The following is a 15,255-nucleotide window of genomic DNA, read 5'->3' on the forward strand; positions in this document are numbered from 1 at the left end:
ATTAATAACTTAAGGCTTCATGATCAAAATAAACAACTGGATTAGTTTTATAAATTTTTACCCGTCTTCATTACTCAACAACAACAACAACCATACCCAATAAATCCCACAAATAGCAAAGCTACTTATAGGGTCTGGGGAGGGTGGGATGTAGACAGACCTTGCCTCTATCCTTAGGGATAGAGAGGCTGCTTCCAGAAAAGACCCTCGGCTCCAAAACGAACATCATACCAACACACCAAGTCAAAGAATATAGAAATAAGAAGTCAACAATACCAAGAAAGTTATCATAGTGACACAGTATAATGTAAATCATGTATAATATCATACAACATTTGGGCATGAACACAAGAATGCAATCACCGGTAAGGTCACTTAAAAAATAAGAAAACCTACGTCCCTAAAATACACCTAAGACCTTTCTGCAATCACCCGTCTTCATTACTCAAAAGATGCATATTCAATTGCTACAAAGAATCATACCGGTAAACAACTTCTTCATCATTTGTGTACTAACACCATATAATATTTTGAGTAGGGTTGTTTAGAATTCGTTTCGAATTCGAAAAATTCAAAATTTATTTAAATTCGATTTGATTATCAATAATTCGTTTCATTTAAAATAATTCAAATTCGAATTCGAGGCAAGTAAATGGAATACGAATTTATAGTTTCAAATTCGATTCGAAATTTGAATAAAAACTATACATTTTTATTTATTATTTTTATATATAACACATATATAACTTTTATTAAGCTATATTATAATTATTTTCAATTTTTTTTCCAAGTATTAAGATTACCCATTACCAAACCCACTACACGGTCCATAACTAAAACCTAAGTAACAAATCTGTCAATAGATTTATAGCCCTAAAAATATTAACTTGTAATGTGGAGTAGTTATTCCAGATTTCTCGTCTTAAATTTTAGACTTATGGTACTTTATTTGGTATTTTTTTAATGTGATATCGTGTTTAATAGCTACTTTAAAATTTATGTTTCATTTTGATAGTTTTTTACATGTTTTTAAAGAATCATAATCAAATCGAATTTATTCGAATTCGAATTGGTTTTTTTATTATACGAATTCGAATCGAATTCGGTTAGTTTTAATCGAATTTGAATCGAATACGAATCCAAGGGAAAATAAAAATTATTCAAATAATTCGAAAATTCGATATTTGATTCTATGAACACCCCTAATTGTGAGTGTAGGGTTATGTAACAAGCGTCACAAAAAGTGTAATGATGGTGTTATATAACATTTCATAACTGCACTAGCAATCTTTACTTATTTTTTTTAATTTCTAAATTTAATAAATATAAAAGAGTAAAATACCAAAATAGTTCATGAGTTTAGGTCACTTTTGCCACTTCAGTCCAAAATGAAACTTTTTGTATCAAGGTCTCTGAGGTTTCATTTTTATTGTCATTTCCAACTAAATGATAAATTGGGTTAGAAATTTTTGTTAACAACTTTTCTTTTCTTTTTTTTTTCTCGTTTAATTGAAGGGTATAAGAGCATTCTCATCCAATCCATCAAAATTTGTGAGGGTGAGTTTTTATATTGTAAAGGGTATAAAAAGTGGTTGCGAGTGGAGGAGAGAGAAAATGTTACTGTTCATCTGTATATTTGGGGGGACACTGTTCACCCAGTATATTTTTTTTAATATATATTGAAAGTGGTTGTGAGTGAAGGAAAAAGAAAAATGTGATGATAATATTATTTAATTGAAAAGGAGAGAGAAAAAGTATTTGTTTTTAGTGGAAATATATTGATATAGGAGTTGTTTTTAGTGGAATGTATGTATAATTTGATGGATTGGATGAGAATGCTCTAATGGCCCATAAGGTTTCATTTTCTTCCCCATTGTCTTTCTTCTTTTCTCCTCATGCTTCCCTTAATTCTTCAACAAATTGGTTTTGTGCATCACCAAAGAAGAATGCAAGGAAATTTATCTTTCGTTTTGACAAAAATAGCATAATCAGATCTAGTGATTCATCTTCATGCACAACTATTTAGAACACAAAAAATCCTAATTTACAAGAAAAGTGTGACAATGGGATGGACTCAGACTACTACCTAACTGAAGTCCATATGTCATAAAAACAATGCGGCACAATGTCAATTACCCGTGCATGCTCCATTCCTACTTATAGAATGCCTCGGTTCCAACGCAATCGCCGGCGGTGGCTACAGTCCCGCCGCTAGACGATGGAGACACCTATTCAAAGACCTTTTCTTTTCGTTATGGGGAAATCGAAGCTAAGGGAGGCAGATTCAAGCGCTAGTGGTCCAATTGACCGACCTTGTCGTGTTTTAAGGTTTTGACGGTGGGTCTGATCCTCTGTCATCAAGGATGGGATGGCCGAAAGTGTTGAAGAAGTGGCTGGTGACCGTCGTTTGGTGGTTTTGGAGTGGGATGGAGACACCTCATACGTCAGAACTATTTTCTCAAAGGGTTTTCTGGTTTGGATCGAAAGAATAACCGGTTTTGAAAGAGATTTTATGACAAAAGAGTCTTCCTATATAATACAGTCACAATCCTTTATTTGAAAAACTCGTTACGTCTTTAGTCCTTTAGCACTAACAAAGTTAAAAATTTCAGTTAAATTTATTTATATAAGGGCACTTTGGTCTTTTTACCAATCTAATTAAAATATTTTATAAATAAAACAAAAACAAAACTAAAAACTTATAAAATATATACAATAATCATAATCTCATCTCTCTCTCTAGAAACTCAGTCCCCTCCCTCAGCTCTCTCTCGCTCTACAAATCACTACACCATATCGGACCTCTTCATAAAGGTCTATTGTTAAAGAATTAAGAAATTGGGGATAAAATCATTACCTGCACTCACTAAAAACAACAACAAGTCTAGTGGTACCAAACCCATCACAACAATCAAAAAAGGATCAAGAAAGAGCATATTAGATTATATTTACAGGACCTCCATCTATCTCATTAACATGTTTAGATATATGCTTCAAATCATCTTCTCCCACAAAAATATTTGCTTTCACCATCTAATTTTAAAGAACAGAACACCTAAAACATAAATTTAGCCACAAATACCACCAACTATCATTACCGGCAAACACCAACATCAAACCACCACAACCAACCATTACCACAATCTTTAAATTTTAAACCCTTTTCTAAATTTGAAAACCCTATCCTCCACCACTACGCACCACCACCAAATCTCTGGTCAAATCCACAAACCCCCACCACCAGAAACCTCCACCATAGCCGGAAACCACCCACCACCACTAGCCAATGATTTGGGCCATGCCCTAGTTCGTTGGCGGCGAACCTGTTTGGGTCATACCCACCTACCTCAAGACTAGATCTGAATTAAAAGACCAGGATGGCGGCGGATCTAAATCCACAAGACTGGATCTGAAATCCGAATATGCTAGGGTTCAGGCTATTTTTTTGGGTTACATGTGCGTTTTTTAAGTCGGGGAGATGGGTTTAGATAGGTTTCAGGTGGCCGGAATTGATGGCGGTGGTAGCCGGAAATGATGTGGTGGTGATTAGTTGTAATGGAAAAGAGAAAGAGAGATGGATAACTGAGAAGATACTGTGTTATGCTACAGATGAAGAAACAAATGCTTTTAAATCATATATTATTTTCTTTAAATGGTTTCTTAAATAATAAGAAAAAAAAGACAATTATACCCTCATGTGCAAGGCATGTGATTTAATTTAACGTTAAAAACAAACCTGGTTAGTGCTAAAGGACCTAGGATGTAATGAGTTTTACAAATAAAGAATTATGACTGTAATTATTAAAGTTAAAGGGCATCCATTGCCATTTGATACAGACATAAAGAAAAAAAAGTGTAATTTACCCTAGGTTTTTTCTTTGAGTTTTTTTATTTTTATTTTAATATAATAATATTACCAAAATGCCCATTGATCTAACGGTTAAACTAACACAATACTAACGGGGGATTGAATTTGTAGTGCAATTTAAACGTTAAGGACTTGGGCAATGTATAAATTCATTTGGGGGACTCAACGTGACTGTGTCAACTTTGTTCAGGGATGAAAATTACACTACTTTACTGTAACTTATATTATTATTTGTCATCGGAATGGTGGGGTGAACCCTTATTATTCTTCTTGTTCCATTAATAGCCGTTCTCTTCCAAGTTGTAATACAGAAGAAGCTTATTGATTGGTAATGGAGGTCGTTTGCCCAATTGATGCCCAGTTTGCTCACGAAATCTCTCTTCTCCTCGAACCACCTTCACCTCTACAAGTCCAGGCACTCTCTCTTTCTCTCTCTCTTTGTTTCTCTGTCTGTATTTTTCATCTGAAAATGTTAACAACTTAACTTGCAGGAGTATTTCGATCAACTTGCAACAACCAAACACTTTGACGGAATTCAAGTCAAACCGACCAACGACTATGGAAAAGGTAATCTTGCACACCAGGTGTTTGATGTATTGCATCAAAGACGAAAATTGTCATTTCTGTATTTAAGGGTACACATGTTCTCGCACACCAGGTGTTTGATGTATTGCATCAAAGACGAAAATTGTCATTTTTGTATTTAAGGAAGGGTACACATGTTCTCAATCTCATTACATCCATGATGGGTTTAAGGTATGCAACTGAACATTCAAACACACAGGTGTTTATGCTGACATGGACTTTGAGGAAGAGGACCTTGTTTTGAAGGATCAGATGCTAGTTGGTATGCAGCATTCATCAAATAAGGTGGGTGGTTCAGTCACTGCTTATTTGTAGTACCATTTGCGTGTTGGTTTATTCATTTCCTTCACTTTTATTTATATTACTCTGTTGCAGATAGATTGTCTTGTATGCGGTTGCTGCTTCCGTTTTATTGGATCAATAGAAATTCAAATCGGAAGGAAGCTGTATCTGCAGGGTTTAGGCAGCCCAAAAGATGATAGCTTTAATGAAAAGTTGGAATTATTAATGCATGAGAAATTGGAATTGCCTCACTCAAAGAAATTTCCATTGCCTGGGGTTATAAATTGCCCCGGTGGATGTAAAGAAGTTTACTACTGTAGGTAAAGAAGTTCCCTCTTAGTTAGTTGACCATCATCATTTTTCTTATTTCTTTGAAAATCATCAATTGAAGTTGATGAAAATATGGAATATCCAGGCTTTGTAAAGGCCAAAGATGTAAAGTTATACATTTAGCTCTGGTTAAATGATAAAAAATCACCCAAGTGACCTCAAGTTTTTGCAATTATTTGTAGCAAATCTTGTGCACAGGCTGATTGGGATTTCTGCCATTCTTTACTTTGTACTGGAGAGGGATCCAAATCATTAAGCAATAAGGCACTTTCTAAATTCATACAACATGCCAATGGTAAGGCTGTAACATAATTAACCATTTCCACACGTATTTTGTTGTGTGTTTTCTTTCTCCCTCTTGATTTCTAAGCTTTTCTTTTCTTTTTTCAGAGACAAATGATATTTTCATCCTTGCTGCCAAGGTAAACTCAACCTCAGTTTGCTTTCCCTTTCTCTTATATAGCCTGTATATTTAAAATCTGAGTAACCACCATGATGGTTTATTTTGCATGTATAAATATTACTTATAACCAGGGCCGGCCCTAGGGGTGGGCGAGCCGCACCCCCGGCCTAGGCCTGTTTTTTTCTGAGGGCACAAAATTAGAAAAACAAAGTTTATATATTTTTTATATATACATATTTAGCTAGACTTTACACAAAAAAAAAAAAAAACTTAACCTTAGCTTCATGGTTGACTAGCTGGTTTGTTAGCCAAGAAGGCCGAGTTCGAATCTTCTAAGGCCCTCTTTTTACGTTCTGTTTGACTTTTTATATTTAATTTTTGACCAGCCTAACTAAACATATTGGAAACAAACCACTGCAAGTATATAACTCTCTTAGCTCCATTCTTCAAAAGTTATCCCCTTCATCTTTGATCTCTTACTTATCCACCAATAATTTTTTTTATCATGAAGGGCAATTTTATTATATCAATAGCCAGAGGCCATATGTTAAGTTATTTTGATAAGTACAAGTAACAATACAAAACCTCTCATTTATGTTTTATTGTTATTTTTTATTATTTAAATGTCATATTGTTGGAACCTTCATTTATTTATAATCTATTTTTAAAGAAATTGAAATAGGAAGAATTCTCATATAATTTTTTGTTGAAAGAAAGAATTCTCATTGTTGACACCTTTTTGCATTCTGGTTTATTTTATTTTTATTAATATAATTCTGGCTCAATATATAAAAACTTAAAACGTAAAAAATTATTGGCAATATTGATCTATGAAGCCTAGCCCAAATGTAAAATGCCCAATATTGATTCATTAACCTAATAAATAACAATAACATTTAAAAAGATAGTTTATATAGTTTAATACAAGGCACTTAAATTCTTAGGGCCGGCTCTGCTTATAACTGACAAAACCGAATTCTTGGGCTTCCATTTCCAGGCGATTTCTTGTACGATCTTAAAATACAGGAAGCTGAAAGCAGCATGTGATAAAGAGAAACAGAAAGAGAAAGAGAAGAATCACCTTTCTCACGTCCACAATTTTAGTCTTCTTTTGAAGGGTTGGGAGCCTTTATCAATGGGATACAAGAGGAGGTATATATGCAATAACTTATATTACTTCTACTAGGTTATAACCCCGTGTGTTACACGGGTTGCATAAATGAGTTTTATATACTAAATAATAAAACAATATATCTTTAAAAACCCCATTTATTGCACGGGTTGAATAAATGTAATTTTATATATTAAATAATAAAAAGTTATATCTATAAGAACCATATGTATTGTACGGGTTGAATAAATGTAATTTTATATACCAAATAATAAAAAAGTTATATCTTTAAAACCATGTGTATTACACGGGTTGAATAAATGTAATATTGTTTACCAAATAATAAAAAAAAGTTACTTTAAAAACCCTCGTTTATTATATGGGTTGAATAAATATGATTTTGCATACCAAAAAATAAGAAAATTATATTTTAAAAAAACTAATGGATATACTCGGTACGCGATAGATATGGTGATTGCGGAGATGATTATTGAAAAGAAGATACAATGGTCAAACATGTTATTCAAGAAGTAAATAAGCAGCCATTTGAGTGATAAGATATAAATTATATTTAAAAAACCCGTAATAAATCTAAATTAGAGATAATTACATCATCGAAAAGAATAAGAGTAAATTTGTATATTACAAATAAAAAGTAGGAGAGTGTATGATATAGAAAATCAAATAAATAATATTATAAATGAGAACTATACATTAAATATCTAAACTAAATAATAATTATCTATAATTAAGTAGAAGAGATTAAACTAAATAATATTTAGTAGGAGAGTTATCTATAAATTATAATTAATTAGAAGAGATTAAACTAAATAATAATAATAATTATGTATTTAGTAGGAGGGTTATCTATAAATAATAATTATCCATAAGAGATTATATTTAGTAGGAGAGTTATCTATAATTAATTAGAAGAGATTAAACTAAATAATATTTAGTAGGAGAGTTATCTATAAATAATAATTATCTATTAGAAATTGAGAAAATTAAAAGATACATGGCCTAGTATGATGACAAGTATCCCATGAATGGTTTCTTTTATTATATAGTATAGTAGATTTCTTCACTACTTATAATCAATCTTAGAGTTACAGTGGAATGCTGAATACTTTTGTGACTTTTGTGTTCATATAAGGTAATAACATACAGTTGTACATGTGTATAGATGGTGGGATTGCATTGCTTTGCCGGATGATGTTGATGTTTCTGATGAAGCTTCATTTAGAATGCAAATCAAGCACTTGGCCTTTGAGGTTTCTCATATATATTCGTATATCTAAATAATATTCATCTTCATATAATTTCTAAACTAAAGCATGCTAATTCACACATCTGTTCTTTAGCAACACGCTTTTTGCCTTTTACTTTAATAAAGGTTACTCAAGAACGTTTGTTAGCTTTGTGCAAAACTAGCACTGGATCATTGAGGGCTATAGAACTATTTAACATATAGAAATGTACACACAAATATACATACGGCTCTTATAGGTGGAAAATATGGCCTGTTGGGTAACTAGGCGTCTAGGCCAAAACTGGTAGTTTGCAATATGGGTTATGTTGACTTCATTACATCTTTTGTCTCTTTTTTCCAAATCTTTTAACTATTTAAAAGGAATAAGTATAGTTGTGATAACATCATATTAAAATTTAAAGTAGTATTTTTTTTACCAATAAAGCAGTTCAGGAGGTTATAATCATTTGAATGCACTTTTGGCAACTTTTAAACCATTTGACCCATCTCAATGTACGCTATAGTTTAAATTGATACATTTTAACCATTTGGAATATGACTCATTTTGGGTAAATGGATTGAAATTGCTAACTTTAGTCATGTCTTTTTAATCCAGTTCACTGATTTATTTATATAAAAAGTAAAAACCAGTGAAAATACCAGATATATAAGCGGATGATTTGCAACATGGTTTACATGTTTAATTGATATTATTGTTATTTTTAATGGTGTTCATTATCATTTTGACCTTTTTAGTCACTGGAACTCTTGAAGGCGGCGATATTGGATGAAGAATGTTTGCCATGTATCCTCATCTGACACATTCTTAATCTGATAAATAATAAACACGATCACACACACACACACTAAAAAGGATAAAAATAGTGAGTTTGATGGTAACTTCAATGTTTGCTAACATTACTTTTGAAACGTAGCACATTATTCTTTGTTTTCCGTAATTAGTTCAAGTGTTCTCCCTAGAAATATATGGGAATATTATTGGCATGTATGAGCTAAATAATCTGTAAGTTTATCATCCACCCTATCTTCTTTCTATACTTAGTTGTGTAGCTTGCAATCAAGTCGAAAAAGATGATACTAGCATGCAAGTTTTAGAAGGGGGGGGGGGGTAATTTTGTTATAATATTTTGTTCTTTTTCATGAAGCTACCTTTTGCATGTGACAGTGATTTGGTTGTAGCGTCTCCAGTGGAGGATTACTTTTTGTACATAGATGATCTACTGGAAGCTGAAAAGGTTTTTGAATTTTGTACACTAATTATATTAAGTTCTGTTTTGCATAATTATATATATATATATATCTTATTGGCAGAAAGAAGTTGATGAAACAACACAACCTTTTCTTGATGCTCTTGGGGAGCACTATTCAGTTTGTTGCCAAGGTAATCATTCGGTTGGATAACGGATGATTTTATAGTATAGGCTGAGTTGGCCATAACACTTTCTACATATATTTGTAAATGGTTAGTGTGTCAATATGATTACAATAAATTTTAAACAAAAGATGTACGAGGTCTAATACATTAATACCCTTTGGGCAAGCCTTTTATTTATTTATTTTTTTTAATGTAACTTGTAACTCAAAAGTATTGGACCATGAATATAATTATATTTTTGTTAAATTGGCAGGCACAGCATTTTACCCTATCCAGAGTTGTATGAATCATTCATGTTCTCCCAATGCTAAGGCTTTTAAACGAGAGGAGGTATTTCTTTTGTAATTTCAATATTCTTCTCATTTCAGTAAATCATCCATCCTTAAACAAAGAGAGCTCGTGAGACAGTTCCATTTAGACCACACAAGGACTGCTGACATCAGTATGAATCTAACACTTCAAAATCTCCTTGATGAGTTTATTTCAAAAATTTAGGTTATTATCGTTAGAGTATGTTTTTGTAATCACTTATAACACTCTATTTATAAAGAAGTCTAAAAATTGATAGGTCAAGCCGACCTGTGTTGACCCCATAGTTGTTAATAGCGACCATAGCGGTCGCTATAGCACGCTTTATGGCGATGCGACTATGTGTCACTATGTTGGTTATGGCGATGAATAGCGAGCTTAGCGACAGTTTGGGTTTTTTTTTTTGATGTAAATAGCAATTAGATATAGCTATAAAATAGCTGGATTTATAGGTTTTTGTTAAATATACATGTAAAATATCATATATACAAGGGTATTTTGATGTAATATACATATAAAAATTTTCAAAATTCTTTTTCTAGTGTAATCGCTATTTATAAAATAGCCGTCGCTATTCGCTACGTAGCCTATAGGTGCCTTGTCGCTATTCGCCATCGACAACTATGGTTGACCCTCACCAGAATCTTATTTGCTCTTACCTGTGTTTAAGCATATAGTTATGTTGGTGCGTTTGAATTGCAGGACAAAGATGGGCAAGCCACCATACTTGCATGCAAACCTATTACAAAGGGACAAGAGGTGATCAATATTTGTTTAATTTTTTTACTGCATAATGAAAATATTTTACTATCAGTCAAATATTTAAAATGACCCTCACATGGCAAACTTGTGAAGTAAAACTGCTGCTGTCATTACCAACAAGAGAAAGATCTAATATTCATTTTGCAACACCCTAGAAAAGAAAGCTGTTCGCATTTATTAAAGGGATTAGAGAGTAATTTAAAAATGCTAAACAAGGGTCTTTGCTATCTATAAGTAATTTACAAAAAAGTTGACAATGAACACTGGTAGGGAGTTTCACATTAGAATTTGTTTTACATAATCAACTTGCGTTTTGGAGCTGATTATCTGATTCATTGTGATCTCGAGTCACGCTAATAAATTATTTAGTTTCAGATTTTGCTTCCAGCTTTAGTAAAAATAGGTAAGTAAAGGTGAAAGTTTCAACTGAGGCCACCGACCAAATTTAACATAGAAAGATAGAAGGAAAGTATAACGCGAAGAAATAAAAGCATAAATACCTAAGTCATAATAGGGAATTTATTCATCATATGATAAATTACCAAGAAATACATGTATAACGATAACCGATGATAGGTGCAAGGCATAAAGACTACCAGCGTAATACAGTGTGCTGTTGGAAATAACACTACCGGCATAATAAGTTAGTATCAGGTACCAGCCGTACAATAAGCACACAATTGATCATCGATTAAGTTTGGGAAGTCAAAACTGAAGCTACCAACTCGCCTTTAACATTTTTTATGAAAGGGGAATTTCTTGCCGCATTTGCTTTTTATTTACATAAACATGGCGTCTTTTGGTCGATTAAATCAATTCCAAATCCACTTGCCACGTAAAGCTTTTCCCAATAGAGACCGGTGTGGCTACCTTGGACCTCCAATTCCATAATCCTTTAACTCCATGTTGATGACACAAGTAACTCAAACAGAGATTTTATAACTCGCAATTCACACAAGGCTGCCTATTGTTTTTTTTTTTTTTTTTGCAGGTTACCATATCATACATAGATGAAGACCTTGAACTGGAAGAGAGACGGGCATTGCTTGCAGATTATGGTTTCATATGCAAATGCGCGAGATGTGTTGAAGAAGAGGCGGCACAGAATTAGCAGCCCCTCAACCCGGAAATGGCAGCAAATTCCTTGTACCATGTTTTCAATATTTGTGTTTCAGCAATTTTGGCAGTTCTTTTTATTGTCTTGTGTTTAAGCAAGGAATGGAAATCATTTAGAATGTCGCTTTATCCATTGTAAACTATAATTTAAATCAAGAAATGATTAACAAGCTGACATGGGATCTGGCCCATAGGCATGAATTGCGTTTGTTACTTGAAAAAGGAGTAGGCCGAGTGTCATTGGGCTCCTGTAAATCATTGTTACCTACGCCTAGGCTAAACATTGGGTCTTCTTCTGACGGGAAGTTAGGGTTTCGGAGATTCACTCCATCCGAAATCGCTACTAAACGGTCTCAAGGGTTATGTTATCGATGTGATGAGAAGTATACGTGGGATCACCTCAATTGTTATTATTTGAGGATGATTCATTAGATCCTGACTTCTCCGGGAAATTCTGAACGATCAGACGCTGGATAAACTTCAGATGGAAGAGGTTCAAACACAATCTGCCATCTCCTGCAACGCTTCGTCGGGTCGGTAAAGGGACACCCCGTTCAGGTTCTGTTGGATGGGGGTAGTACCCATTGTTTTGTGCAGACTAGAATGGCCGCTTTTCTGAAATTAGACATTGAAGCCATCACCCTGTTTTCGGTTATTGTGGGGAACGGGAACGACTTCCGTGTGCTAGGTTAGCTCGGAAGCTTGAATTGGTTATTCAGGATTTTCCTATTTTTATTGACCTCTATGTTTTACCACTCTAGGATTGGGATATGGTCTTGGGTGTCTCTTGGTTAGCCACTTTAGGTCCGGTGGTTACTGATTACACGACTGCCAGTTTTCAGTTTAATCTACACGGGGTTAATGTATGTTGGAAAGGTGACCCATCTCCAAAGGTTCACCCCATTCAGTTCAAAGGGTTTAAACAGATGTTACATAATGATTCAATTGGCCATTTATTTCACTTCACTTTTACATTCTGTTTCCTCCACCCAGCAGTCTTTTTTGATTTGCAAACCATATTGACTAAATTTTCTCTTGTCTTTCAACCACCTTATGGTTTACCCCCTGCCCAATCTCAGCCTCTCAGGATCCTCATATTACCTTGCAACCCGGTTCTGCCTCAGTCTCGGTGCGACCTTATAGTTACCTGCATTTTCAAAAAAAGAAAAAAAAAAAAAACGAAGTCGAACGTTTGGATCGAGACATGTTATCTCAAGGTAGAATCTGCCCAAGCATTAGCCCCTTGACCGGCCTAATATTCAAAAAAAAAAAAAAAAAAAAAAAAAGCCGGGCTATATCTCATTAAATAAATAAAAAAAAAAGAATTATCCTCTTTTTCTATAAAACCATCTCATTTTATACCATTTTTGACCATTTTCTCCCCACTTTCAACCCAAAACACTCTCATTTTTATACCATTCTTTTATAAAAAAAATATCTTTTCATCCACAATGACATCTAATTCTTGGTGGTCCTCATCTTCTTCGGAGAAAGAGGAGATGTTTTACGCAAACGCTGTGGTAAAGGCGGCGCAGATTCTTATGGAGGAGGAAGAGGAAGACGTCTCGTCTGAAAGCGTTATTACCAGACGAATACGGATTAACAGAGACCGCCAAGGTTTATCATTATTAAATTTTATTATCCTTATTATTTATTTCCTCGTATTTATATATTTTTTACGACAGGAGCGCACGAGAAATTGGTGAACGATTATTTTTCGGATGCACCCCTTTACAATGCCGACATTTTCAGACGAGGGTTCCGAATGAGTCGCCGGTTATTCACACGGATTGCTGATGATTTGGCGGGGCTAGACCTGTTTTTCAACAGGATTTGGTAGAACATATATGGAACAATGCAAACGACGGGGACGGTGACGAAGACGAGTAGTGTAATTTTTACAAATTTTTAAATGTAGTCTTTTTTTATAAATTTTAGGTAGTGTAGTTTTTTTTAGGTTATGTAATTTTTATTTATGTTATGTAATGAATTTTATTATCTTTTTTTATGTCTTATTTTTATTTAAATTTTGAATTGTTTTTATAAAATTAAACAAATAAAATAAATTAAACAATAAAAAATTAGGCGGGGTAGCCCCATACTCCACCCCCTCAAAAAGCAAGGAGGCCCATTCTCCATGAGATGGTGATGTGGCGCCTACGTGGCGGCTCATCCTCATGGGGATAAGCCTTCCCCATACCCACTAGTCTTACGAGTTCTTGGTCTTACCATTTGGCCTCACGAATGCCCCCTCGACATTTCAACGCTTTATATTTTTCGCCCTCATTTATGACATTTTATACTCGTTTTTTTCAGACATACTTATTTACAGCAAGTCATGGGATGATCATCTTGCTCACATCTAATTAACTCTACAACTCCTGTTGGATAATAACCTCGTGGCCAAACTTTCAAAGTGATTATTTGGCCAAACAGAAATTGCATACTTGGGTCATATTATTTCAAATAACGGAGTGGTAGTGGACCCTAATAAAATTAGCACTTTTTCTCAAAGGCCGATTCCGAATTCCGTAAAAGAGGTGCATGCATTTTTGGGGCTTACGGGGTATTACCGCCACTTCATTCAAAATTATGCGACCATTGTAGTGTTGGGACTAATCTTGTCATAACTCAAAAGTGGAGGGTGCTAAGTGTTTTAGTTTATTTAGGTTTCCTAATTCTAGTCTAGGGATGTTTCTTGGGCATCAAGATTTATTAGATAGGTTTATCTAGTTTGTTTATTTATTTTATTAATAGAGTTTGAGTCGGGTTAGAACTAAAATAAATTTAGTATAATTAGATGGTTTGGGTCATTGTAATTATTGTGCTCTCATTAATAAATTAATAAAAGAGTTCACAGCAAAGAGGTAACCATAATTATTTTTGTGAGGAAAAATATTGTTTTCGCATGTGGAAACAATCTCATGTCAGGGCGCCAATTTTCTATATTGGTCAAATCTGGGGTTAATTACAATACATGGGTTTTGTATGAGAATGTATTGAAGGAGTGAAGGTATATCATGAAGTATTAAATTCAATATAAATTGAATTTTGGAGACACTATGGGTTTAAATACTTGTGTGGATTAATGCAAGAAGATTGAACCAGACGTATGTGACGGTGATGATATTTGCATAGGCTTTTTAAGTAAAAAGTCATGGGTCGGTGGAGGGCAGTTGTAAAAGAAGGTGATGATTCAGGGCTGTTCGGTTATTAGTTTTGGGTTTGAGCAACTGACATATATCCGGTGACAACAGCAGGATTTGAAGTGCCTTGATCGGCTTGGTTCGTGATAAGAGGAGACCGGCGTAGTGCGTGAAAAGCGGGCAGAATGGATCCGTCAAAGCAGGTGGCTTTGGATTCGTCTCGTTTAGCAAGGTGAGAAAACGGAAGAAGCGGGTAAGCTTGTTTTCTTTGTCGGTGGAGAGGCCTCTTGGAACGGGTGTGATCGGAAAAAGGTGCAGGTTGTTGAGACAAGAAGAGAGCGGAGAAACTACACCGTTGTAAACATTATGGCGTTGGAGTTCAATCGGGTGGCTTTGGATGTGACCGGGGAGAGGCCGTCGATCCGTGATAAGTCAAGATGTTAATGAACGTGTGTCCAACGGGATGCCATGTGATATGTTACAAGTGTAGTGGAGTTGATTTGGGTTGAAACGAGAAGACGTTGGACGTGACCGAGTGAAGGTCGGGTGCCGGGTAGAAGTCGAGATGGTTCGAGAGGAGAGGAAACGTGATTCGGGTGTCATAAATGAGCGGTGTGAACAAACCGATATGAGGATGATGAACCGGCTCTAATGTGAAGAAAGTTATTGACAAGATTAGGGGGTGATTGTTGGGACTA

The 15,255-nt window shown here is 34.5% G+C and overlaps 2 protein-coding genes across 2 annotated transcripts; both read left to right on the top strand.

The window, feature by feature from the left end:
* Window positions 1-4,089: 4,089 nt before the first annotated feature.
* LOC110885313 (histone-lysine N-methyltransferase ATXR2) lies at window positions 4,090-11,620 on the top strand. Its single transcript, XM_022132993.2, has 15 exons — window positions 4,090-4,283; window positions 4,360-4,435; window positions 4,653-4,738; window positions 4,829-5,055; window positions 5,248-5,360; window positions 5,456-5,487; window positions 6,466-6,620; window positions 7,763-7,850; window positions 8,585-8,633; window positions 8,798-8,852; window positions 9,015-9,084; window positions 9,161-9,230; window positions 9,478-9,554; window positions 10,236-10,292; window positions 11,287-11,620. The coding sequence occupies exons 1-15, from the start codon at window positions 4,200-4,202 to the stop codon at window positions 11,404-11,406; spliced, it is 1,359 nt and encodes a 452-aa protein (XP_021988685.1). The 5' UTR covers window positions 4,090-4,199; the 3' UTR covers window positions 11,407-11,620.
* A 1,175-nt stretch (window positions 11,621-12,795) lies between these two features.
* On the top strand, window positions 12,796-13,275 carry LOC118483291. Its single transcript, XM_035978926.1, has 2 exons — window positions 12,796-13,028; window positions 13,097-13,275. The coding sequence occupies exons 1-2, from the start codon at window positions 12,863-12,865 to the stop codon at window positions 13,249-13,251; spliced, it is 321 nt and encodes a 106-aa protein (XP_035834819.1). The 5' UTR covers window positions 12,796-12,862; the 3' UTR covers window positions 13,252-13,275.
* The last annotated feature ends 1,980 nt before the right edge of the window (window positions 13,276-15,255 follow it).

The sequence above is a fragment of the Helianthus annuus genome, chromosome 10 (genome assembly GCF_002127325.2).
Source record: "Helianthus annuus cultivar XRQ/B chromosome 10, HanXRQr2.0-SUNRISE, whole genome shotgun sequence".
NCBI lineage: Eukaryota > Viridiplantae > Streptophyta > Magnoliopsida > Asterales > Asteraceae > Helianthus > Helianthus annuus.